This window comes from Cheilinus undulatus, linkage group 9, assembly GCF_018320785.1.
Source record: "Cheilinus undulatus linkage group 9, ASM1832078v1, whole genome shotgun sequence".
Taxonomy (NCBI): Eukaryota; Metazoa; Chordata; class Actinopteri; order Labriformes; family Labridae; genus Cheilinus; species Cheilinus undulatus.
Window position 1 is genome coordinate 32,473,087 of NC_054873.1, and position 27,196 is coordinate 32,500,282.

Consider the following 27,196-nt stretch of genomic DNA (forward strand, 5'->3'; position numbering starts at 1 on the left):
GTGAAATGCTCCGTCTGAGTGGATAGGTGTCCATCAGACCTGCGCATCTGGACACTGCAATTTTACTCTTTTCTTTGTTGCAAAACTGCTCAAGCTCTGTCAGGTTGCACAGGGATCAGGCATGAACAGACTTTTACAAATCCTGCCACAAATTCTCTATTGGATTAAGGTCTGGGTTTTGATTTATTCTACTTGTTGTCTTTAAACAGTTTCTGTGTAGCTTTCACTGTATGCTTTGGATCATTGTCTTACTGGAAAATAAATCTTCTCCCAAGCCGTAGTTTAGTTTAAAATTGTCCTTTTGTCATATTCCTTTTACCCTTTACCTTTACAAACCTTCCAGGGCCAGCTGCCAAGAAGCATACCCACAGTATGATGCTGCCACCACTGTTGGTATGCTGTGTTTGAGGTGAAGTGCAGTGTTTGGTGTCCGCACAACATAGTGCCTTGTCTGATGGCCAAAAAGCAACCTGTTGGACTCATCAGACCAACAGCATTTTCTTCAACTTGACCATGCAGTCACCCACATGCCTTTTGGTGAACTATTGTCAAGATTTCATCTAAATTTCTTCAACAGTGGCTTTCTCTTTGCCACCATCCCATAAAGCTTTAACCAGTGAAGAATCTGGACAACAGTTGTGTGCAGAGTGCCTCCCATCTCGGCTGTTGAAGCTTGTAAGTCCTTCAGAGTAGCCATAGGTCTCTTAGTAGCCTCTCTCGCTAGTCTCCTTCTTGCACAGTCAGTTTGTGAGGCATATTTACGCATGTGCCATATTCCGTCTTTTTCTTGATGATGGATTTAACCCTGGGGGATGTTCAGTGCCTTAAATTTTTGTATTCACCTCCTGACTTTTCAGTAACCTGTTCTCCAAATTGCTTGGAGTGTTCTTTTATCTTCATGGTGTAATGGTTGCCAGGTTTACTAATTTACGAGTGACTGCACTGAACAGACTATTGTTTTGAGATATAGGGTATAAAGAGAAAGTGGAAAGGCTACTTATATTTAGAAGCATAAATGGCCTTATGTTCACATGGTTTTGAGTTTAAACAATTAGGCTACCTTAGATTGGATTGCTCTTTCTTGAAACAGGTTAAATGAGCTGGAAATGCTGTGGAATCAGTGCCATCGCTCTCATGTTTCATTACTGCAACTAAAAGGCCAGCTAACTTCTGTCCCCATGACTCTTAAGTACTGTGTCGAAGAGTCATTAGACATTCTCTGTGGTTTTGCTGGCAAGAGGGTCACAGAAATTAGACTGCTGTCACACATTCTTATCACACTTGTTTATTTTAGAGAAAGCACTATGGCATGCTAACTCAAGATATGCTGTTATCAGGGGATTCTGAAACCTGAGATGACTCCATCTGTTGCCTGGAGAAGTTAAATGTCAGAGCTGAGGTTGAGTTAAGTTTCTTATAATAGAGGAGGAAAATGTTAGCTAATCTGATGTTTTTTTTTTTTTTTTTGAAAGATTACAGATGGATAGGGCACGTCGTTTGATTTTAAGGCAGTTTTAAGAAAAATTAACTATGTTTTTGTAATGTGTCTGAGAAATTCACTGGACTTTTTCCAAATGGAATCACCAAGACAATGTGCAAAATAGAAACAGAAAAACAGTTGTATTGTAAATGGAGTGAGGTTTGAACAAAAGACCAGATGGGCTCTCAGAAAATGTTGCTGTTGGGAGCATGAAAGAGGAAAAGGGAGGGAGGGGGTAAGGATAAGCAGCCAGACAGAAGCAGAGATCACCTTCTTCTCATCCATTACAAAGTGTAGCAGCAGGAAGAGGAGAGAGAAAGAGGGGAAGAGAGGCTGAGTGAGGTGAGTCGGGCTGCGAGTAGAGGTGGGGCGAGTGTAGGGAGAGGCAGAAGGGTGTGTGCTCAAATGAACCGCTCTTCCCCTTCGTTCCCTGTCTGTGTGTGTGTGTTTGTGCGAGTGTGTATGCCACTAGCTTCTGTCTCATTCGGGCAGAGAATAGAAAAGTTGGAGCAAAGTCTGAGTCAGCTCCAGCAGCTACCAGACACTCACAGCAACTCCCCCCCACTAGTAACAGGTTTCCTTTTTTTTAAACTGCTCTCTCTCACTCATTCAGTCTCCCTCTTATTCAAACTCACACATACACACCAACCACCGGTCTCTACTGGCAGAGGGAAGACAGGATCACTGGAGAGCTGTTACACACCTTTACTCCCAGCTTCTTACCCAGAAAGCAGCAGACGTTTTACCCAGGATGTGGACACTTCTCTTGGGGGTCACCTTTGGATTACTGGCCTCCTCCAGGTCGGAGGAACTTAAAGGTGAGGAGACTCTGATTTTACCCCGTGGATGGTTCTTTGTTGGGTATTTACTTTGCCCTTTTCTGCTTGAATTTTCCCTGCTAATTTCAGGATTGCACTGTTTTTACCTTTTTTTGAGCTCGGGTTGAGAGTTATGAGTAGGCAGTGAAAGAAAGAGGCTGTGCTCTGCTGCTGCTTGGAGAATGGATGAGTGGATGCCGGCAAGAGAGCGTGTGCTACAGCAGCACAGACAGACTTACGTCTGGCAGTCTGAGACTACTGATAGACACAAAGGAGACTCTTGCTAACTGTGTCTGACACACATTCACACCCAGGAAAGTGAGCTGTATTTATCAGGGCTTTTTAGAAAGACAAGTAGCACCCTTCTCTTCAGGTAGAAGCAGAAATAGAGTTTATTTTCCTCTTTTGCAGCGTACTCCTCCAGCTGCAGTCTGTGCTGCCACGCTTAATGCTTTATTCTCTGACACAAAGGATGTTCAGCAATTGCTCGCCCCCCCTAAATGTCTCCCTCTTTCTCTTTGTCTCTGTCTCACATGCGCTTTTTGTGTAAGCCATAGATTGGATTTGTTGCTTGGAGCTATATATCTCTGGAGATGTAGTTGGTACTGAATCAAACAGGTCTGGGTTACGTCTGGCTCAGTTCCCTGAGGAGGTGGTTGTGGGCTTGTTCACAAAGACTCCCCCTGGCACTATGCCAAGCTACAATCAGGCTATAAATCTGACCAGTATTTAAAGGCAAATAAGAGGTTAGTTTGGACAGCTTGTATGTGTACTGTATGTAGGATGAGGCAAAGAGGGGGAGGACCCCAATCTTCCCAAAACCAGTCTTTCAACATGTGCTAGTGTGTTGAGTAGCTGTGAGCTTTAGTCTGTGAATGTAACTCTTAAGTTTGAGAGTTATTGATGTAAGATGTAAGTGTGCCCTCCCACTGCAACTATTATACTCCTGAGACAAAAAAATTAAAAACAAGTCTTATGGACCTTTGGTCAGGCCTGTTAACCAAGCGTATGAGTCTAACATTTCATTTTGAACATTAAATGTGGGCAGAGATCAAGTCCAATATTTTCCAACAAGGACAATGAAGTGCATCAAACTGTATCGTATCATCGTATCACATCTTATCACATCGTATCCTATCCTATTATCCTATCATGTCCTATCGTATCATCGTATCGTATCGTATCATTGTATCATATCCTATCGTATCATCGTATTGCAACGTAACAAATCGTATCGTAGCGTAACATATCACATGGCATTGTACCGCATCATATCATATTGTATCATATCACATAACGTTGTAGCATACAATATTGCATTGTAACGTATCGCATCAAATGGTATGGTATGTAATGGTGTAATGCAGTGTCGTAACATATTGCATCATTGCATATAAGGTACATACATTGCTTAATAATGTATCGTATCATGTTGTATGATATGGTATGGTATCTGATTGTATCAAATCATATCATTCACATCATATCTTATTTTATTGTATGGTATGGTGTGGTATTGCATCGTATTGCATCGTATTGTATTGTACTATATAGAACTGGCTCCCAAACTGGGGTCCAGGACCCCCAGGGGGGTGCCAAAGATCGCTGACAAAGTTAGATTTGTAAATATTGACTAAAACCATGATAAAGCAGTTAATTAGTAGTTTATACAAAGGTAAGATAAGAAACCCATGCATAGGTACCTTTTTTAAGGGTTTTATCAATGAAACAATCAAAATCTTTGTTGATTTTTGGTGGCAGTGTGTCACTTTCTTCTCTCTTGGGTCCGGGGTGGGGGGTCCACTTTCCTTAGGTACTTGTGGGGGGGGCTCCATGGAAAAATTATTGGGAAAACACTGCCATATAGCATTGCATCTTATCAAATCCTATCATCATATTGCACCAAACTGTTCATTACCATACTGTTCTGTACCATACCATATCATAACATATCAAATCATGCTGTAGAGTCGTTATGTTTCATGTTGCATAGCATCTTATTATATCATGTCCTATTCTACCATTACATTCTTTACAATACTGTACCCTACCATACTGTTTTGCATTGTATCATATAAGTCTGTATTGTATTGTGTCACATTGTATCTTGTAGTATTGAATGTTTTGGTAATCTGTCATATGGTACTGTACTGTTCCTTAGTTCCTTACTATACTGCACCCTATACCATATGGCAGCCATTCTCAACCAGGCTGCCATGGTCAGGGGTGCCTTCAAAGTGCTTTAAATTCAACCAAGAATTACCATGAATATGCAGATCATTAGCTATTCTGACATGTAATCAGAATTGTCTCAAACGCCCTTTTCTTTAAATCATGTTAGTGTCTGGGTTAGTGAATGAATTGGCTGATGTGTCAGTAAGCTCTGCTTGTCTTAACTTTGTTTGGCAGGTGGGCAAAAACATGCCAAAATGTGTTTTATAAGCCTACACGCCCATTCTGGGGCACAAGGGTTTTTCTGCTCTGTGCTAGTTAAAATCAGGTTCACTCAAACAAAAAAAAAAACCCTAAAATCTAAAAATCTAAAATTATGGCAAAAACACATGAATGGTTCATACAAAGGTCTTTTGGTAAGAATACCTTTGTTTTGGGCTATTTTGTTTGGCTTTAAACAATGAAAACAAATCAAATTGATGTTTAATTGTAACAGCATTATGTCACTTTTGTTTGTTTGGGTCCTGGAGGGAGTTAACCTTGCAAAGCAGATGGATACGCCCGTTTTCTTGTTTTTCACTGGTGAATCTATCTTGCAAAGCTCCCATCCGAAACATCTGGGCCCAGTTAGAGCGTGACAGGACCAATCAGGGACGAGGGGTAGTACTTTCAAGCGCGGCAGAGTCATGACGTAAACAAGCAGCAGCAAGAGGCTGGTGCAGTTATGGCAAAAGAGCTTAGGGTGGACGCTGCTAAAGCGCCAGTTTTATCAGAACTTGACGACATTTGTAGAAAAGAACAAAGAACAGCACTGAGTTGTTTTCTTTTCAAAAACGACAAAAGTCAGGTACCTACATGTCTATAGTCGCCATGTTTCGTGTTATTCCTCGGTAGCTGTGCACGTGCAGCTCGATAGTGGCTACATAACATGTTTTTAGTTGCTCTGATTGGCCCGTAGAGATGTGACAGACAGAACATTCATCCAATCACCCTCCGAGTTTTCTTCAATGCCTCTGCCTTTTCTCAAACCTTTCCTACTGAAGTTTTCTGAGTAGTAGTTTTCCTACTGAAGTTTTCTGAAGTTGTGTAAGGTTAGGAGGGAGTAGCTCTTCTTAGAAATGTGAAGAGGGGTACAGAGTGAAAAAAGGTTGGGAACCACTGCCTTAGAGGTTCATCTGGTCAATTATATTACTACATGATCTGCCGTCAGTCATAGGAATGTAGAGTGTTGTTTTTTTTTTAATCAATACATTTTGTCTGGGGTGATTTTTAAAAATCTTTCAAGCAGTTTGACAGAAAAAAAGATTGAGGATTGCTGCCATAAGGTATTACACCACACTTTACTGTCATATCACTGGTACTGTATCATATCACATCACATCACATCATATTATAGAAATGTTATGTCTTGTGTTGCATCATATCAAGCTACATTTTTGTTTCATAGCATATTGTAATGTATTATAATATCATCATTTATCTTAATATATAGTATTGTATCATATTATTTCAATATATATTGTGGTGTTATATGGTATTGTAGCCTTTTACATCCTTGTATCATAAGTAAGCGTACAGCACTGTTTTATTAAAGCATATCATATAGTATCATTCTCCAGTATGGTACCGTGCCCTATTGTATCTTATTGTGTCATATGAATACTTGTGATTTTTAAATGTGAGGCATCTTTGATTTTCTTTCTCCAACACAAACGAAATGATTATTTGTTCATTTAAGAAAAAAAATCTGGAGCTTGCCTGACTAGCTGTTCTAACTGACGATCCTTCTATCTTTTGTATTTCCATAATGAACAGTAAAATTTGGATCATCTGTGCTAAAACAGAAGGCATTATTCTTAATGATGCTTCTTCTGTGCAGCAGATCTCTCTCTCCCTCACTCAAACTCACAAACTCAAACCCATTCACTCAACCCAACCTGACCACTGGATTTCCTAAAATGTGGCCGTATTTGCCTCCTTGGCGCTACGACCCCTTCCTGCGTGTAGCCGTGTCATGTTTCAAGGTGAAGGGTGGTCAGGGTACCGGTCCCTGACAAAGAGCGCTTGTGCGTGCACAGGCTCTGAGTACCATCTAATGCCACCTGAGACTCTCGAACACGTGTTTGCCTTCTACACCAGTGTGCTCTCCTCTAGAGAGAAAACCACCCTGAAGCTGAAAATCTCTTCAACCAGGTCCTATATGAGTCAACTTTTAATTCAATCCTTTTTACCTGCAGGCTTTGGAACTTACTGAACTCATTTAATTTGTTGTAGGTCTTTTTGTTCTGTTTAATCTTTTAACTGCTTTTTAAAACCTTTTTGTGAGTTTCAGGCAACGTACCAACACTCCCTCGTGTGTTTTTCCCCCTGGTGCACACTAAAGTCTTTGTGTCCTTGGGAAATATGCTCAGAACGATCTCTGTAATGTACACACATCCTTGAATGAGGCAGTGATTTCCTAACTCACTGTATCATCAGGCATAACAGCAGATTATATGTGGTACACTTGGTTTTCAGCTGGAGTATAGGCTAAGACAAGCATGTGGGATAAAATGGAAGAGAAACTGAAGGGCAAAGGGACATAAATTAACATAAATAGACTATATTTTGTTTGTTTTGCTTTGTGAAGAAAAAACAGGCGATTTTTTAAGAACTGGGTCGGAAAATTGCAGCCAGCTATGTGTGTATTTGTTTTGAACTAGCTGTGGTATTAGCTTAGTGCAAGCACAGTATTAGCTAACTTGGCAGCTGGCTTTTATGTACATTCTTTGTATTGAATTGTCACCTGACTATAAATTTACTGAAACGTACTTATATTTGGCCTCAGCCTTGATGTTAAATGTATTTTTAAACTATGGAAATAGCTTAACTAGGTGTTTCCCCAGTAACCTGTTTGCTAAGCTAGGCTAACCACCGCCCTGCTGTAAGAAATAAGCCTCGTTTCTTAAATGTGACATTTTTCTAAACAAAACCATTTTTTTAAACCATATACAGTGTTTTTATAGAACTCCCTTTTGTTATGGAAGAAAAATATCAAAGTTTGAGGTTAGCCCACAGTGCTAACAAAAATAAACAGTAAAAGCGAGTGCAAGGACGGTTTTATAGCATGTAATTTCCACTTAAGTCTCCTTTATCTTCAAATCTGAATGCCTGAATAGAACATTGAAGGTCAGTTCTCTTATCACCGATCATCTATTTGGATCTACTGAAACCCTCTTTTTAATTTAGAGGAGAGCTTTAAGGCTAACATTTAATAAAGAGGAAAGTTGAAAAAAGTGCCCTTGCCTTTTCTGTGTGAGAGAAAGCTGGGCTGCTTTTAAGCATCAAGGTTAAAGGTGCAGAAAGGCACAATGTGGTGGATGGAAATGCCACAGTAGAGGGAAAAACAGATAGTGAGAGTCCTTATTGTGACCTTCAGGTAGTGTGCTGAGTGTTTGTTTATGTGGGTGGGTGCATGAGCACGAACATATTCGCACCAGGTCTCATGTTTCATCTGTCCCACTGCCCGGTGGACCTGTGACCAGTGAAGGGAGAGAAATCCCTGCTGACAGAGCAACTTCCCTCACGTGTGATAACACAGGAATCTGAAAAATAGCTGATCTCTACAGCTTAAAGGATTTTACCATTATGTGGGGAAGTTTAAGAAGATTCTGTGAAGTTTAGGGTTGATTTCTCTTACCAGCATGTGATTCCTGTCCTCATGAATTCTGGGAAAACTTGAGGGAGAAAAACTCTCTGTATGATGCCTTCCATTGGACAAGTGGAAACAGGAATAAAAGCAGACAAGAAAATAAAAATAAGCCATTGTTGTGGGTCACTAATCTCAGCATCAAGCCACATCATGGCAAACATCTTCATGCTATTTTTGTGGCTGCGTTCTGTGCTGATGCAAGAAAGGTTAAGATTTACCCCTAGCTTCTACAAGCTGTCGTGAGTGCATTGAATAAACTGAACTTTTGCAAAGTATTTCAGGGACAATTGTGTTCTAGTTAGGAAACAAGCTGCCAACTAGCAACAGCCCACAAGTCTTTTATCTATCAGCTTGACATGAAATGTTAGATCAGTCAGTTTGATATGAAGTCTAGCTTGATTTATCAGTTGATATGAAAGGCTGTCAGATTGCTTTGGCAGTTTGAAATATAGTTATATATCAAAGTTAAAAGTTAGAAGGCATATGGTTAAAAACAAACATGAATGTTTGAATGGCTAAATGAGTTAGCTTAGCTGAGCTTGTTCAGCCATTCATTTGTCTCTTTAATGAAATATTTCTCACAATATGCTGCGTTTAGGCAGGCCAACTTCTCCATTCATGTCTTAGCATGAAATATTAGTCCTGTTTTTATTACCTCCGCCAAGGACGTTATGTGCTCGTGTGGGTTTGTTTGCTAGTTTGTTCGTTTGTTAGTTAGCAACATAACTCAAAAAGTTGTGGACAGAATTTGATGAAATTTTCAGGAAATGTCAGAGATGGCATGAGGAAGAACTGATTAGATTTAGGGAGTGATCTGGATCACCGTCTGGATCCAGGAATTTTTCTAAGGATTCTGTACTATTTGGAGATAGGGAAAATGGTGGAGGTCTGCGCTGTTACCACTTTACACCAGGAGATGGCGGACATGAGTAACTTCAATTCCAGCAGCAGTTTTTGGTGCAGCAGTTTTTGGGTGTGTTTCTATTCAAAGTTTTGGAGTTTATAGAGTTTGAAAGACGCATGCCTGGTCGAGGAGACGAGTCGGAGCGTAACAAAGAGAAAGACAGCGAATTGTAGCGAGAATACTCACAATGCTGGGAGGAATAGAGGAATATTCACCCTCTTCCAGGGCTTTCAGTCGTCCGGTGAGACCATGGGTGGATCTGTTGGCACACGTAGCAAAGCCAATGCTTTGCCTCACTGTGTTTCCACCCCACCGGGGAGGGAGTAATCGGCGAATGCCGTGGTGGGGGCCACATGGGGATGGATCCAGGAATTTTTTTTTAAGGATTCTTCACTATTGGGAGATAGGGCTAATGGCGGAGGTCTGCACTTTCTGAGTCCTTTTTAGTTACTTTTGTTTTGAATTGAGGACTGTGTTTAATAAAAACTTAAATCCATAATTTGTATTTACTAAACAGTAAACCACACTTTTGTTTCATGGATGAATTTCACATGATTAGGAGGAAAAGCTGTTAAAAGTAGCCTTCCTGGTTTCTTTGTTACTCACAAACAGAGATGGAAAAAGTACATAACTATGCTCAAGTAAAAGTACAGTTACGCTGGCTAAAGTTTACCTTAGTTAAAGTACAGGTCTATAAATCTACTCAAGTAAAAGTGTGCTATCTAATTTAAAGTTAACTTTACTGATTAGCTACAATAAAATATTTTTTTTTCCCAAGTGGCAGGAAAAAGAGAATAGATCTCCAACCAGGTAAAGTCAGTCCCACCTCTATAATACATAAGAAACACAGCAAAATTGACAGTGTTGATTTAAGTCATATAGATTTAGGTGTAAAATTTTATGTTTCTTTTTGTCCACAATACACAGATAAACTACACTTTGAAAGTGTTAAATATTTCACAATTTAAAAGAGCTGTGAGAACTCTTGAAAATCTGTGACAAGAAAAAAGCAGAGTCAACCTCATAGAGTTATATGCACTTTGTGTCTTTTATGAGCACCTAAAATCACAGGTGGCAGCTCTAACTCAGTGGCTAACTTCATTCATGGTGCAAACGTATCTCACATAAAAACAACAACAACAAAAACAACAACAGCAACAAAACACACCAGAAACATGAGCAAATGAATCCCAGCAGAGATTACTGTACATCAGGCAAATCCAAACACAACTAAATACATATAAAACACTCTGCCCATGGGCATGATGGGTAACTCCGCCCACACATCTCCCCTGGATTTGAAATTGCAGTGTGCAGGGCTTAGGGCAATGTTTTTAAAATATATCAGTGCAAAACACCTACATATTATAAAATGACTTCAAATATTTGTCAGTCTTATCTCTTATGGTCTTACTATATAGAGGCAGCTGTTTTAGTTTGAGTGTGTTTAATATAATCAGTAAAAACTCTTTAAAGGTGCTTGAAGAAACTTTTGCCATGGTTTGAGTGTGTGGATGAGCGTGTGTGATCTGTGTGTTTGTGCATCTGCATGCAGGGGGGTAATTTGTACTTTATTGCTGGTGTACATCAGACAAACAGAGAGTAATGAGATAAAACAAGAGAGAGAGAAAGCGAAGAGAGCGCAGAGAGTAGAGCTCTCCTATTACTTCTGGAGCAGCTGGAGGTTTTGGCAAGAGGCTTTTGTTTAAGCTCCCTTTCTCTCAGCTTCTGCACATCCAGACTGTGCAGTCTCCTTGGTTTCAACTCTATTAGGTGACAATGGAGCCTTTTTGGAGAGTCAGTGCTTTGGCATAACAGGCTTCTCGACTGTATAAAGACAGCCATGACCGTCCTTCTCTCTCTGCATACTAATGATCGCTCCTCAGATTCTTGTCAGCCAGCTTTTCAGCTCACTGATGGTTAGCCGTGCTCGCTTTGATCTCCCTGGGCAGGTTTGCAAGGCCAAGGCTGTTGTCTTGTTTTTCATCCTTTTACTTTAAAGGACGCTGGGCCGTGTGGCTGCATGTGTGGAAGCTTTTTCAGGTGTATGTGTGTGGGAGAGATGGAGGAAAATAAGAAACCACTTTATAAAAAAAAGTGCTGGCACTTACTCGGGTTGCCTGACTGCCACGAACAGAAGAGAGCTTCACTTCCTGCTGCTAACTCTGTGTTTACTCATAACAGCCAGTGGAAAACTGCCGTTTAAAAGTCAGCTTTCTCTATAGCAAGGAAAAAAACACAGCTACTACTAAATAACAAACAGCAATTTTACTAATCCCCTGACTATTTATAGTCTTAACTTGGAGATGAGTCACACATTGCTTAACATGGCAACCTAAAGTAAGAAAAAACTGCATAAAATTAGATTTTTATGTAACAGAAAACCTTTTTTAGCTTTTTTATGTATCTAACATCTGAACACAGGATACAACCTGATAAAAAAACTGATGATGATGATTGCTAGATTGTGCACTTCCTCTTTTACTTGTGCCAGTTGAACAGTTCTTCTGTGTCTATTTGGCATGTGACAACTATGTGAGCACATCGTGTACTGTACTTACACTACAATACAGAAACAGCAGAAGTAATTGTAGAGCTGATCTAGATCCTCAGGAAGCTGGGGAAGCTTCATCAATGTATGTATTATGTTCATTGTAGTACATGTGATTGAGATGGCATTTTATTATGCATGCAGAGTAAAGAACTGGATAGGTATAGCAGCTAAAAAGGAAGAGGAAACTAATATTGTTAGAAATAACTGGATCATTCTGTGTTTTTAACTTAACTACTGCATACAGGTACATCTCAAAAAATTAGAATATCATATAAAAGTTCAATATTTTTTGTCACTCATTTCAGAAAGTGAAACACATATTTTATATAGACTCATTACACGTAGAGTGAAATATTTCAAGCCTTTATTTCTTGAAATGTTGATGATTATGGCTTACAGATAAAGAAAACCCAAAATTCAGTGTCTCAGAAAATAAGAATGTTACATAAGATTAACAAAAAAAGGATATTTTAAACAGAATTGTCAGGCTTCTGAAAAGTATGTTCATTTCTATGCACTCAGTACTCAGTTGGGCCTCCTTTTGCATGAATTACTGCATCAATGTGGCATGGCATTGTGGTGATTAGCCTGTGGCACTGCTCAGGTGTAATGGAAACCCAGGTCGCTTTGATAGCGACCTTCAGGTCATCTGCATTGTTTGGTCTGGTCTGGCTTGACTCCAGCCTCAGTCCACTCCTTGTGAAGCTCCCCCAAATTCTTAAATGGATTTTGCTTGACAGTCCTCTCAAGGCTGTGGTTCTCCCTTATGCTGGTGCACATTTCCCACCACACTTTTCCTTCCACTCAACTTTCTATGAATATGCTTGGATACAGCACTCTGTGAACAACCAGCTTCTTTAGCAATGACTTTTTGTGGCTTACCCTCCTTGTGGAGGGTGTCAATGACTGTCTTCTGGACATCTGTCAAGTCTGCAGTCTTCCCCATGAGCCTACTGGCCCAGACTGAGAGACCATTTAAAGGCTCCATTTTGAGTTAATTAGCTGATTAGGGTGTGACACCATGACTTTCCAACATTGAACTTTTTCACAATATTCAAATTTTTTTCTGGGTTTTCATTATCTGTAAGCCATAATCATCAACATTTCAAGAAATAAAGGCTTGAAATATTTCACTCTATGTTTAATGAGTCTATATATGTGTTTCACTTTCTGAAATGTGTGACAAAAAATAATGAACTTTTTCACGATTTTCTAATTTTTAGAGATGTACCTGTATACTTAAGTCACTGTAACTCTTACACTTTCACATTCTTCTTATTATTTATTATGATTATTATTATTATTCATTATGATTTATGTTTTCCCCTGAAGCTATAAGAGACAACAAGTGAAAAACATATAATCTATATTTATTCTGCAAGTCTAAGGTGCAAGGTCAGCCATAATGGAGATAAAGGGGAATGTTTTTTGGGGGGCCCAGACAAACTGGGGGCCCATGGTGGTCAGCAAAATCATGATCCATTGTTGAGTTAAGGTGTGACAATCATATTGTATTCCTAACTGAATAATAATCACTATTATCAAAGCTACAAAAATAAGTTTTATTTATTCATGCTTTGGTACAATATAGCCTTATTAAAAATGTAAACCCCTTAGACACAATAACAGTAGCAAAAATGGGTGAGATTTGCATTATAGGGGACAATGATGGGTTAACTGTAGCCAAAAAGTTCCCACAAAGTGGCAAAATTAATGAAAAGGAGCAAAAATAAGTGACAAATAAAATTGGCACAAAAAAGGTGGAAAATAATGGCTAAAAGCAACAAAAAACAGGTTAAATGTGGCAAAAACGTGGAAAACAAGGACAAAAAGCATCAGAGAAGAACCCAATGATAATTTAGCACACTTTTAATTGCTAAAATGAATTAACTGTTAGCTGGGATGCTAGCACCAATGCTACTGATCAACACACATCATTATCATGTGTTGATATCCTCAGTGAATGACTACTGGCTCGGGCCCATTCTCGCAGTATTTTTCAGGGGCCAAACTAATTCTGTGGGCAGGCCTGTTAAGATGCACTATCAGTACAACTTCACAAACTTGAAGATTTAAGTTTTAAAGATTTAAAGTATTCGTGGAATTTATTACATAAATAAGCCATGCCACAGCTACTTTAATTGTTTGTAAACAGTGAATGAGCTTTAACTACAGCTTAGATTTTTTGTTTGCCATGCTTCATACATCAGAATAGGTTTATCTGTGGTGTGTAGTCTTTCCTGTGCATGTTGGTTTTTCAGAGTGATTCAGTATCACACATCTTTCACATCCTGTGAATCTGTCACCATGGTATCAAAACAAGCACCAAACACAGGAGGGTCACTTCTTTATATACACAGTAATTATTTAAATGAGTACATTAAGGCAAAACACTGGAAATTTGAAGATGTGTATAGATATGTTTTTCCCTTGGTTAAACCAGAAGACTTCTCTATTTTCTCCTTTCGATGTCAAGTCAAACAACCACCTTTAAAAAACAGAAATCCCCCGCCCTAAAACTACTTTCTGACAAAGACAAATCATCCTTCAAAGTGTTGGTGAGCTGAGGCGGATGCCTGAGAATGAATTGATTCTGGAGGTCATATGACGAAGCTTCGGATTATTGCACCACATGTTTTCCCTTGTTACGCAAATGTCCACTTTGACTCAAGGATGAACTGATTACATTTTGGAGGCTGAGATCACTGAGCCTCATGTTGCTTGGTGCTGAGCTCATGGTGGATTAATGTTAGGTCTTGATGTACTGAACATTACAACAGAAAACACCACAGGCCTTCATTTTGACCATTTGACTGAGGGGAAGTTGTGTCCCAACTCGAGGTTTATCTTTGAGTCAAGAAAACTTGAGTAAATAAGCTGAGCAAGCTAAATGACACAGTGTACACCAAATCTGATTTAAGACTGCACAAAGAACATGTGTTTGAGAATGCTTCCCAAGGACAGTCTTGTAGTCTTGAGTCCATTTAGACCTTTGGCTCTCACTCGTTGGTTGGGACCCGAAGGTGGACAACATTTGAAAAAATGGCAACGAGTGTGTTTTTGTTTTGAGGGACATTTATCTATCCCTGTGTTCTATCAGAATGTTTGTTCCATGTCAAGTTCAAACCACCCCATGTTTCGTTAACACTTAGGCCTTGGTAACAAAACGTTTCCACAGTAACAAATCCAGCTTGACTCGATAATGTTGAGTGAAAACAAGATCTATAGATAACTGAAAAGTTCAATATAAAACATTATATCAAGTTACTTAATAAGATATATAGGAGAACATATAGATTTAGGTTGGGCCACGGGCTCAACTTAAAAGGTTTGTGCAACTATTTTAGTTGAGCCAACTGATTTATATTTATTTAGCAAAATTTTTTTCTGTCATTTTTGGCTAATGAGCATTTTATGTCAAATAAGTGGCAACATAAAGTTTTAAGTTGGGCCCTTCACTTAAAAAGCAGTGAGAATTGTTACTTAACTATTTTATGTTTGGTCCCTATATTTGTTTTTACAGTCTGTTAGGTGACAAAAAAGTCCACACAGAAAATATAAACATAAAACTGATAGAAATTAATATTTTCCCCCCACTTTGAAAGAAGAAATCTTTTCATCCACATCAGTCTGTTTGTAAAAATTAATTGTTTTATCATTTCATTTGATTTAACCCTTTAAATGCCAGTTTACACACCAAATGCTGCTGATTCAATTTAGTAAAAAACACCAAAAGATTGCATGATGTTAACATACTTTATGCTAGATAAGATTTTTTTTTTCCATCAATGGACACAATCTTGGACATGTCATTCGTTCACAGGAAACAGATTTTGATGCATTTTTAATTTATTTATGGTGTCCAATAAAAAAAAAAAAACTGTTAAGTGACAAGATGTCCACAGTCAAAACTGCCATAAAATTAAATCAAATAAAAAAAAATGTTCTACTTTAAAGGACTCAAAAATTTTCACCAGCTTTAGTATTGTTTATAAAAATCCATTATGTTATTATTTTGATTTATTTGAATAAGCTAAATACCATGTATTTGCCCTATGGTAAAAAAAAAAAAAAAAAAAAAAAAGAAATACTACCATAGGTGAAAAATAATACAAGAAAAGGGAAAATCTGGAGCCTTGGCTTTATATTGATAACCAAAAACAACAGAGAACATGATTCAATACCCTAATGGCAGTAGGCCCAAAATGGATGTTACAATGGAAGTTATAGGGACATTTTTCTCTTTAACATACCCAATGTCACATTTTTTGATTACACAAAGTACTATAGTCATATTTCAATTACCTCCAAGATTTGAAGTATGAAGTATTCTATGATCATTTATAACTTGATTAACCGAATTTATTTTTAAACTTCATCTCGTTTTTAGTTATTGTAGATGGCCCCTCTTGGCCCACATGCAGTAGTCTGGGGCCCACAAGGGGGCCCCTGCCCACACTTTAGGAAGCACTGATTAAGATTTAACTTAACAGGGTTGAACCTGGTAGGGTTAAGAATAGATGAAGGATGCAGTATAACGGCCAGTTGGATGATTTTAAAAACTGGCAACCCAAATGTTATTCTTACTGATCTCTTGACCGATTCTTTATAAGCAATTATGTGAAATCGTTAGATTATTATGCCTAATAAGAGGTGACTTTTTCTAAATTTGTGTTTATTTTCCTCTTACACTTGAACAAGGTCATTTTTACATGATAGAGCTTTTCTTTCAAAGTTTCGGCCACATTTTATGTGTTTTTCTATGATGATAAGCATTAAAAATATATCTTTTTTTTTCTTAGTATTTGATTGTGCATTATTTTCCGGCAAAGAAAAACAAATCTTTCAAGTGTATGTGTGTATGCAATCTTTGTGATTTTGTATACACTTTTACATTGGGAAACTAAAAAGGGGCCTGTGGGTGCTGAGCTGCAGATAAGCACACTGCTTTTTCTGTCCCAGAGAAGTCATCTGATAAAACTCATGACTCAAACAGGATTACTGACAGTAAACATACAGCAAAAGTACAACTTACAATCTAATTTATCATACATCCTGGTATACAGTATGTTGTTGAAAGAATCAGCTACAACTGTTTGGTTTAACCCTCTAACTAAATGTGAATCTTCTCTTTCCTTACAGTGAATTATCGGAGCTGCAGCTACGCCGGCGTCTTTCATGTTGAGGGAGCTTCCCGGCACTCCCTGAGCTTTGACATGGCTGAGAAGGTGTGTCAGCAGCTGCAGAGCACCTTGGCCAGTCTAGAGCAAGCCAAAGAGGCCTATAATAAATCCATGGAGACATGCAGGTGACGCCTTTTGTCATTGTTTAGAGATCTGAAACCAGAAATGAGGAAAAAGGTATTTTAGTTTAGATGTCATGTGTTGAGAGCAGTGTAAATTTCCAATGAAGGGAACCACCATTTACTCATCAACTTGGCCTCTACTTCTCTTTTCTGTGTTGCTAACAGACAGGCTGTGCTTCAGCAAATGACTCATGACTTTCTTTTCAAATATGTTTCCTAACAGTACTGTTGTTCTGTCCGTAGGAACGGCTGGACCAGCAACAGGACCACTGCCATCCTCAGACACAAACAGCATGAAAACTGTGCCAAAAACATGACTGGGTTCATCACTAATCCAAATGTAAAGGTTGAGCAACTGTTTGATGCTTACTGCTATGATGAACAAGGTGACTTCATGCAGCAGAAATACCTGGTTACACTATTTTTCTGTCATTTAAACGTACAGGGGAAATCAAAGTGACATGTTTTATTTACATTTTATTGATTTCTCCATCCTCTTCCTGTAGGTGGGCCAGAAGAAAACTGTACTGCCAGATTTTTATTATCTGGACATGCACCCTCAGATGAACCAGGTTGGTACAATCCGCCCTTTTTCTAATGTCTATATGAAACAAGAAGCACCCATTTTCATGCCTCTACATTAGTGAAAGCTAGGACTGGGTCAATCATTCATCTGCCATACTGTATGTAATGTGGGTATTGGTATCAGCCAGTGCACGTGTATGCACTCTTGAAGCTAACCATTGCCCCGTTTCCTTCGTATCCCTCATGGAAGTGTTTCTAGTGATCTTGTGACCTAAAAAAAGAGGGTGAAAAGAGGTAAAAGTAAAAAAAAAAAAGGCAAAAATGAGATAAAAGGTGAAAACATTGGCTAAAAGTGGCAAGAAAAGTGGTGAAAATGAGTGGAAACAGTAAAAAAAAGGGTTAAAAAGTGGCACAAATGAACAAGTTCAACATCAGAACTAAATCATAGCTTTAAATACATGTCAGCTCCAAAATGAAGCAACTGTTAGCCAGCACCAATGCTACTGATCCAACACACATGCACTGATACCATCAATAAACCATGATAGGAGAGGGCCCATTCAGTGTGTTTATCAGGGGCCCAGCCAAAAACAGGAGGAGCTTCAAATACACAAACAACTGATGAAGATGGCACAGATCTTCCCCCAGTTACATCTCAGTGACATCCATAGTTTAATGGAATCACACAGGGGTGAAAAGCTTTACACAGCACTGAGAATGGGGTTTAGACTTAGTCACATTTCCAACTTTTACCCCAACCGCTTGATTTTGTGTGCCTCGTTTCCCCTTAAAAGTGAGTTACAAGGGGTAGTGGGGCATTTTCCCCCAACGTAATGGGAAACCCTTCAAGTTCCTAACATGTAACAGTTGTCTGCAGCATAAACAGATATGATGGCAAAACCAGGCATTTCTAACACAACTGATTTTTTTTTTAACTCCTTGTTCTAAATCAAAAGGACCATAATGCATAGGGACACTGGTGGTCATGATATAGGATTGTTGCTGTCGCAAGGCAATCTGTGTAATTTCCTATCACACTCCGTTTGGATTGTAGCTTTCAAAAATCTACATTTGACAAGTGGCCCTTTCATTCATCCTTCCCATCTATTCCAACAAGAAGTGGGACCTCCTTCCATGAAACATGAAGGTGCAAATGTAAAGGAGTGTATTGGTATTTTGAATAAGTCCATGTTTATTCACAGTCTATGAGTGACGCACATACTGGAGAGTCGCTGTAATATTGTACTCTACATCAGTACTCACTGAATGCCTCCTATCCAATCAGAATACTTCGTCAGAACTAACTGTTGCATAATTTAGTAGGAATAGAACTTCGTACTGCGGAATACATCTGCAGCCTTATTTAAAACATAAAAATAAATCCTTTCCAATGATCTCATAGTCAAAACCATCACCAGGAAAGATCCTATCTATGATAGCTGAGGCCTAAAGGTTAATCCTAACAGATCACAACTGCACAAGGATATTTATAGGGAATAAGCCTCCTTCAGTCAAGGTCACATTTCCCTTTATAAGAAACTGAATTGTTAAGACTTAAGATTTGTTATAGTAAGAATTCTCATCACGTTTGTGGATTTTAAGCAGTTTTATCCTGCAGATAAATTCTGGATTCAAGCTATTTCTATGATGCATTGATAAATTATTTTAAAAATAGAGGATAGAAATAGCTCTATCTGTATGTTTTTCTTGGATTTTATGACAACTGTAGAAACAAAATGTGCTGAATTTCAAACTGTTTGAGGGGAAACTGATCTGTGAGGTTTCACCTTTCAATCAGTTTGTATTTTCAACATATTTAAAGTCAAATCAAAACCAAAACTATGATATGAAATATTTAAATCACAAGCGAGAACATGTGTCTATTGGTCACTATTTCCTGTTTAACTAATAAGCACGAGTCTTAAGGAAAATGTATTTCCAGCTGCTCAATACAATGATACGCAAACCAACACTTGGCTGAAAATACAATCTAATCCCATCTCTCATCATAATTTACAGTAACAGAAGACCAAGGGGACAGCAGCCCTTCAGACAGTGAGGGTGCAGACACCACAGCAGCCCCCGGTGAAGATGCTATTGGTGGCGGTCTGGAAACCACTCCATCAGGCACATTTGAAGTGACTACAGAAGCTGGTCCAGGAGAGTCACAGACCTTCACAGGGGATCCTACAGCAGAAGAGAACAGCAGGATGGGCTCCACTTTCACCCCTGCAGAGTTCGATCAGTCTGCTGGGTCTGGGATGCTGCCAGAGGGAGCCTCTCCTACGGCCCCTGTTGGAGGACCAGAGGAAAAACAAGCCACCACTCAGAGCGATGGGGAGAGCATGGGTGCTGAGGGAGAGGGGTCCAAGACTGAGGGTAAGAAAATATCAAAATCATAGCTGCACAGAATGAAAGCAGAGCTTAAATGATGGCAGTTTAACAAAATAGAAAGTAAAAAACACATAACACAGCAGAAAAGCTTCTCTGTAGTGCTTATAAGTCATTCCTTATTCATAATGCAGATCCCACTTTTTTTTTTCTTATGTTGCAATAACTAACAGATTCCTAGTTGTCATTTCTATCCACTGCTTGTTCAAACAAGTAATACATTTAACAGTATTGTTCGAGTTAACTTATGGTTGAACAGCAGTACAGCCTGACATCATGTGCAACAGGTTTTGGGAGGACTGAAGAAACTTTAAGAACTCATGACGCCCTCTTGTGTTGAGTTTTGCTGGGGACTAAAAATTCGGCCTGGCAGGCCTTGGTGGCTCAGTTTCCAAGAGCAAAGAGGATCTCACAAAGCACTAAACTCATAGTCAGTGTTTTTATAAGAATCTTTATCATTATTTTGTTACCTTTTAATTTACTTGTATTGTTCTTTAGCTATTATGTATGTTTTTTATTTTACTTTTCCTTTTTGCTCTGAAAAGAATTAGTTTCATTTTATCTTTATCTGAGGGATGTCTTCTCTGGGATTCATACATCTCTGGCACAGATTTAAATATTTCTTGTTTTTTTCTTGTTTGCTTTAAATATGACTTGTGGGTGTGCAAACAATGAAAATGGGAAACAGGTGAAGCATATTATTTGAAGAAGTGAATCCAATTCACAAAAAGCATCCACTGCGGCGTCTCCCTGCAGCCACAGTCATGTAAAAAAACAGCCCACCACCTGCTTATGTTTTATTATACTTTCACAAACAGCTCAACGAAGTCAAAAGTCATCTCTACTTTGAGTTATCAAATATTTACCCTTTTCAGATCCTGTTATCCTTCTTTTTTAAGATTTATTTTTAGACTTTTTGGTCCCTTATTGTAGCGACGGGATAGTAGATAAAACCAGAAACAGGGATGCGTGGTTGGGGAAAAAAGCAGAAACCAGGCCACCCACTTACATTGGGCAGGACCTAACCGTTAAGCCATCTGTGCCCCCCTTACTTCTTTTTTTTTTTTTGATCCATAATAACTTCCTTTTTTGTGATTAAGTTCATGTCATATTCTTTAATCTACCCTGCTCTACCCAAGCTAAGTTAGTTATTTCCTTTCAAAATAAAAGCAGGTCTATATCCAAACAGGAAGTCAGTGTCTGACAGTACAAAATCCAAATGAAACAAAACATTTAGAAATTCAAATCATGGAATCTCAAAATGCAACATAAAGAGAGAGTCATCTGGATTCATTACTGAAATTCTGAGATTATTCACAATTACAACAATTACATAATTTTGATGCATCAAACTTTTTTTCATTAAATAGCCTCAGTTATGCTTTTATAGTTTATTTATGTTTGAAAAATGAAGATTAATGTTAGTTCATGCAGGACACAATAGTCTCATGCCCAGCTGTGATCAGCTGACAGCCAGCTGATTCCAATTATCACCTCCCAGCTCCCACAGACAATCACAGCTGTTTCTCTCAACACAGTGGTGTATTTCAATGTGACTTACATCCCACTAATTCCTGCTTTCATTAATGCTGATGCATGCTGCTGCTGTCATCAAATCTTTACCTCCAGCCCAGCCTCCTCCTTTACAGCCCAGAACTGTTGCACCCTCATACTCAGATTCATGCTACTATGATTTAAGTGTTTTTGAACTTATTTTATTGTAATATATATGCATTTTTATAAATGCATCTATCCATAGGGGGTTTTCTGTCTATGTGCTCCCTGGAAAGTCAAGGCATGCTGCTTGACTAACCAAGGGAGCATCTTTTGAGCAGAGCCTTCTCCACCAAGTAAAACTGTAAATCCATTTTGCAATAAAACGATTAAATGTATGACAAGAGTTTCTAAATGAAATACATAATTTTGCTGGAAAGGGTGCTTTTGAGTTTGATTTTTTTCAGTGAATAGTAAATGGGCTTTTAACACCACAGGTCACACCCATGTACTCCACATTTACACACTGATGGTGAAGGCTGCTATGCATTAATCCCATACACATTCACATGCCACCGATGCAACAGTAGGAGGAATTAGGGAAGTGTCTTGCCCAAGTACCCACTGACATGTGAATGCAGGAGCTAGGCGAGAGTCCTCCATGTTTCTGAGATAATTCATTGTACTTGTTTTTTTTCTCTGTCATTCAGCTCCAACACAACCACAGCCGAAAGGCAAAGGCCGACTCGGGGGATTTGCTGATTCTGAGAAGGATCATGATGGCGGTGATTCAAGTGAGTGAATATGGCCATGATTGGGAAAATTTGCTCTTGTTTTAAACCAAATGCTGTTTTATATGTTTCTCATGCTTTGTTATTTTTCCCTCCAGACTGGCTGGTAATCATTGGAGTGATTGTTGCAGTTGCTGCCATTCTTCTTGTGTGTGCAGCAGTTGCCAAAAGAAACAGGTATATGATTTTAATGGCTATTTGTTTCTCTGCACCAATCAGCTGTCATGCATTCACCTTTTTTCTTCTGTCTTACCATGTAGGAGAGTCAATAGGCACAGATCGTTTCCACATGATTTGTTGCAGACTGTACTCAAGCAAACCAATCAGTGATGATATAGTGACAATATACTTTGGCCTTTCTGACAAAAAAAAAAAACCTAAAATAATGTTGAAGTGAAAACTGATTTCTACAAAGTAATGTCAATTGAATAAAAATGTGTGATCTAAAATAAGTCACTGCATACATTTTCACCCCTTTTCAAGTGGCTGACCTACTTCAATAGAGTTCTGGCCAATTAGTCAATGGTTAATCAGTATTTCTAGCTACCATTGCACCATGAAGACAAAAGAACACTCCAAGCTACTTTGAGAAAAGGTAACTTAAGTATAAGTGAAGGGATGGATACAAATAAAAAAATCCAAGGCACTGAACATCCCCCAGAGTTCAGTTAAATCCATCATCAAGAAATGGAAGGAATATCGCTCATGTGCAATCTGCCAGGATCAGAGGCTAGCAAGATAGGTCACCAAGACACCCAGCTTCAGCAGCTGAGATGGGAGAGACTTTACATACAACTGTTGCCTGGGTTCTTCACCAGTCAAAGCTGTATGAAATTCAAGAAATTCACAGTAGAAAAAAACTCATCAAATCTCCACTAGAGTTGTCCATAAGGCATGTGGAAGACTCCATGGCCATCAGACAAGACACCAAACACACACATCACCACAAATACACAATCCCCACTGTGAAGCATGGTGGTGGCAGCATCATGCTGTGGGGATGCTTCTCAGCAGCCAGCTCAGGAAGACTTTTAAAGGTAGAGGGTAAAATGAGTGTGGCAAAATAGAGGAAATCCTGGAGGACAATCTCATTCAGTCTGCAAGAGAACTACAGCTTGGCCGAGTCAAAGACCAGACCTCAATCCAATAGAGAATTTGTGGCTGAACTTGAAAAAGGATGTTCAAGACTGATCCTCATGCAACCTGACAGAGTTTGAGCAGTTTTGCAAAGAAGAATGGAGAAAAAAATTACAAATTCCAGATGTGCAAGCCTGATTGAGACCTATTCACACAGACTCAGTGCTGTGATTGCACCCAAAGGTGCGTCTATTAAATACTTTCTTGAAGGGAGTGAATGTTTATACAGTCACTTGTTTTACCTCACATGTATGTATTTAATCAACATTAATTTTTTCAAATTAGTTTTCACGCTGACATTAAGGAGGGTTTTATTGTAAAATAGTCAAATTATACGGACCATAATTGATTTATAAAAATCATTAAAAGGGTAAAGCATCCTTTTTAGGCACTGTAAATTTGTCTGACTTCACTTTTTCTTTACCCCAGCTGGTGCGGCAAACAGCAGACCCTCATGATCACACCCAAAGATGGTGGCGAAGGAAACGGGACGGCGGCATCAGCATCCAGCTCCCACGCCCAAGAGAGGGACCAAGAAATGGTGACCCTCATGAATAAGGAGAAGATCCAGGAGAACGGCAACACGGAGGAGTTCACCGTCATCACACTAGAGGAGTCACCAGATAAAGAGCAGCTAGCGTAGGAGAAGAAAAGAGTGCAGAAGAAGAAAAGAGGAAAAGGAGGGATGTAGAATGGAGAGAGATTTTCAGGAGATTGGTTGGGTTGGTCAGGTTGGGGGCTGAGTTGCTCCAAACACTGGAGGTAAAAAAAAAAAACCTGCTTACACTGAGTAAAGATGTTTGTGTGTTTTGTCTAACAGAGGTACAGAGTGTTGTGCTGGGTCTGAAGCTGTTGGGATGTTGGGAGTTATGTCAAACCAATACGTGAGGCGTGTTTTTTGTGTGATATGCCAAGGTGGTTTGGCCTGAAAGGCCGTCAGAGTGTGTCACGCATGGTGGGGCATCATGCAGGGTGTGTGAATGTGTTGTGTATCATTTTTTAGTGTTTGAGAACTGTCTGTGTATGACGGGACTGGAACAATGCTGATGGTCTTATAACAAAATTTTCTACTAAAATTGGTCAATTTTATCACTTATTTCAGCTATGGGAACTTTCAGTAATAAAAAATGGGTTGTTGGAAATATAACCAAGCAAAACAACCCTTGAGCTATCCCGTATGTTCCTTTATTTGTTTTATTGCCTTATTGTTGTAAACTTGTGTACATTTACGACATTGCCTGTGGACTGGAGTTTGGTTTTTTCCATTTTTCAAGAAAACTGGGGATGTCACTACCTTAATTTATGCAGCTTTCATTCCCTGTTCTTGGTCTCTGTATATAAAGTTCATGTTTTTTGGAAACGCCTTAGCTGTAGCTGCCAGTGCTTTCTGTCGTTTGGTAGAAAAAGGGGACTTTGTATCCTTTTTTTAAATAAAGGAATGTGTCATTTTTTGGAGAGTTATTTAACCAGAAGAAGTACCTCTGAGGGGAATTGTTGTGAATGGATTTCGCAATAGTCAAAGAGGGAGGGGGGTTATATGAATCAGTCAATATAAAGGATCCACTGAAGTCGGTTAATATACATTTATGAAGTTGGGATTGTGATAAAGTGAGGAGTGTGCTGTTACCCTGAGGGGGGAAGATGTATAAATAATTTATACACAGTGTGTACATTGATTAAGGAGAACAACAGCAGAATAAAGAATTGGATACAGCAGATTAACTGTGATTTGAGGCTAAATCCAAACTCAGTTGAAGCAAATGAGTGACAGTCTTAGAGACCAAAGTGCACGTATGATAATGTGGGGCCCGTGTGCTGTAAACACACAGTTTGTTTGCATGAAAGAGGCCATGACAGCGTGGAGGAGGGGTTTCTATGAATGAATCCTGTGTGCTTGCCAAGGTCTACAAATGCCAGTCACTCTTTATGGCAACAAAATGCTGCACTTTTTTTTTTTTAACCAACATTGTCATTAGTGAAATATATCCAACACTGTGTCATATAATATTATTCCATCTGTAACGGCTAAACTTTCCTGGTTTACTTTGTGACGCTGAATTATAATCAGCGATTCCAAACCTGTTTTGTTCTGACTTTATCCCTTTTTGCTCTAAAATGGTTCATTTTGAAGACATGTAGCACATGTATTAGTGTAGAAAAGTTTCTATGACAAATTAACAAAAGATGGATTTGTAAAGTCATGACAAAATAAATGTGTATAGAAGATGTGAAGGAATGTGGTGTTCTCTCACTCATTACTGTGTGTTGGTAGACAAAAGATGCTGTGTGAATGGCGTGACAGGGAATGGGAGTGGTAACATTGCCCCTCACACTCAACAGGAAATGAAGTTACCATGGCAGCGGGGTGGCGATAGTGGGAAACGCTAATGCAAGACATAAAGACAGAGATAATGGCAGCCATGTTGGAAAAATAGAGATGGAATCTTTTCATAAAGTGTTTGAGTCACGTCATCAGACTGTCTTTACTGACAGAAGCATGATTACTGTTCATTTATTATTTCTGACAGACAAGAGTGAAAGAGCAAAAATGCAGGAGAAATGATAGTTTATCAAAGACAACATCTTTCTTGTTAATACTAATGATTTTGTGAGTTCTTTTTTTTATTACAACCCGAATTTCCCCAAAAAGTTGGGACACTGTATGCAATGCAAATAAAACATAATGCAATGATATGTAAACCCGTATCTTATTCAAAAAAGAACAGAAACAACGTATTGGATATTGAAACATTTCATGAAAAATATCTGCTCATTTTTAATTAGATGGCGGCAACACACATCAAGAAAGCAGGGACAGGGCAACAAAAGGCAAAGAAAAGTAAGTGGTACTAATTTTAAAAAGCTGTATGAGTATTTTGCAACTAATTAAGTTAATTGGCAACAAGTCAGTTACATGACTGAGTATAAAAGGAGCATTTTAGAGAGGCAGAGTCTCTATAGTAAGGATGAGCAGAGGTTCAGCTATTTATGAAAAAACTATCTTAAAGTTGTGAGAAATCTCTGTGCACAAAGGACAAAGCCAAAGGTCAGTTTTGGATGCTGATTACCTTCGGGTCTCAGATGGCTGGGCATTAAAAACAGATGTGATTATTTACTGGAAATTGCTACACGGGCTCAGGAATACCTCCAGAAATCATTATCTGTCAGCATAGTTTGCCAAAAGTGCAAGTTAAAACTGCATCATGCAAAGAAGAAGCCATATGTGAACACAGTCCAGAAGCGCTGCTGTCCTCATTGGGACAGAACTCATTTAAAATGGACTGAGGCATAACGGAAAACTGTTCTGTGGTCAGAGGAATCAAAATCTGGAAACCACAAATGCTGTGTCCTGTTGACAAAAGAGGAGATGGACCGTCCAGTTGTTATTGGTGCACACTTCAAAAGCCCCCATCTCTTGAGGTATGAGGTTGCATTAGTGCCTAAGGTGTGAGCAGCTTACACAACCACTAGGACCTTCAACCTTTCCACATTCATATGTTTAGGCTCATTTGAAATTCATTGGTATTTTCAGTGCTGTCAGGCCGTAACGTCTAATCTCTAAAATCACGACTTTCAGGAAATTAAAAAGAATTTATTTTTCTAATAAAATAAAACTGCATTTAAATCAATCTTTGTTTCAATCAGTCATTGTTTGTAAAGCGCCAGTTCATAATGTAAGTTTTATTATGGCGTAGAGGGCAGGTTTAGACTGTACTCTCTGTTGTGGCAAATGCTCACTTACATATCAGACATCACTACAAAGTGGCATATTCACTAAAGTGCCCTATACTGTCTAGACAGCCAAAGTCTTAAAACCAGCTCATTATATTCATGTTGTGTACTACAGAGGGAGCACCTGACTCAGTACTGTAACCTGCTAGACTGAGTTCACAACCAGCCGAAGCCAATTTACTATCTTTAAGAGTTATGTATC

At 38.9% G+C, this 27,196-nt stretch overlaps 1 protein-coding gene across 1 annotated transcript; it reads left to right on the plus strand.

Moving 5' to 3' along the window:
- Positions 1–1,818: 1,818 nt before the first annotated feature.
- On the plus strand, positions 1,819–25,494 carry cd44b (CD44 molecule (Indian blood group) b). Its single transcript, XM_041796194.1, has 8 exons — positions 1,819–2,298; positions 16,762–16,927; positions 17,168–17,310; positions 17,431–17,496; positions 19,469–19,828; positions 22,045–22,128; positions 22,224–22,302; positions 23,692–25,494. The coding sequence occupies exons 1-8, from the start codon at positions 2,232–2,234 to the stop codon at positions 23,903–23,905; spliced, it is 1,179 nt and encodes a 392-aa protein (XP_041652128.1). The 5' UTR covers positions 1,819–2,231; the 3' UTR covers positions 23,906–25,494.
- Positions 25,495–27,196: the final 1,702 nt, after the last annotated feature.

Coding starts and splice junctions, on each gene's coding strand:
- cd44b (XM_041796194.1), top strand. CDS start 2,232: ATGTGGACACTTCTCTTGGGGGTCACCTTTGGATTACTGGCCTCCTCC. Junction 2,299..16,761: donor CAGGTCGGAGGAACTTAAAG/GTGAGGAGACTC, acceptor CTTTCCTTACAG/TGAATTATCGGAGCTGCAGC. Junction 19,829..22,044: donor AGAGGGGTCCAAGACTGAGG/GTAAGAAAATAT, acceptor TCTGTCATTCAG/CTCCAACACAACCACAGCCG.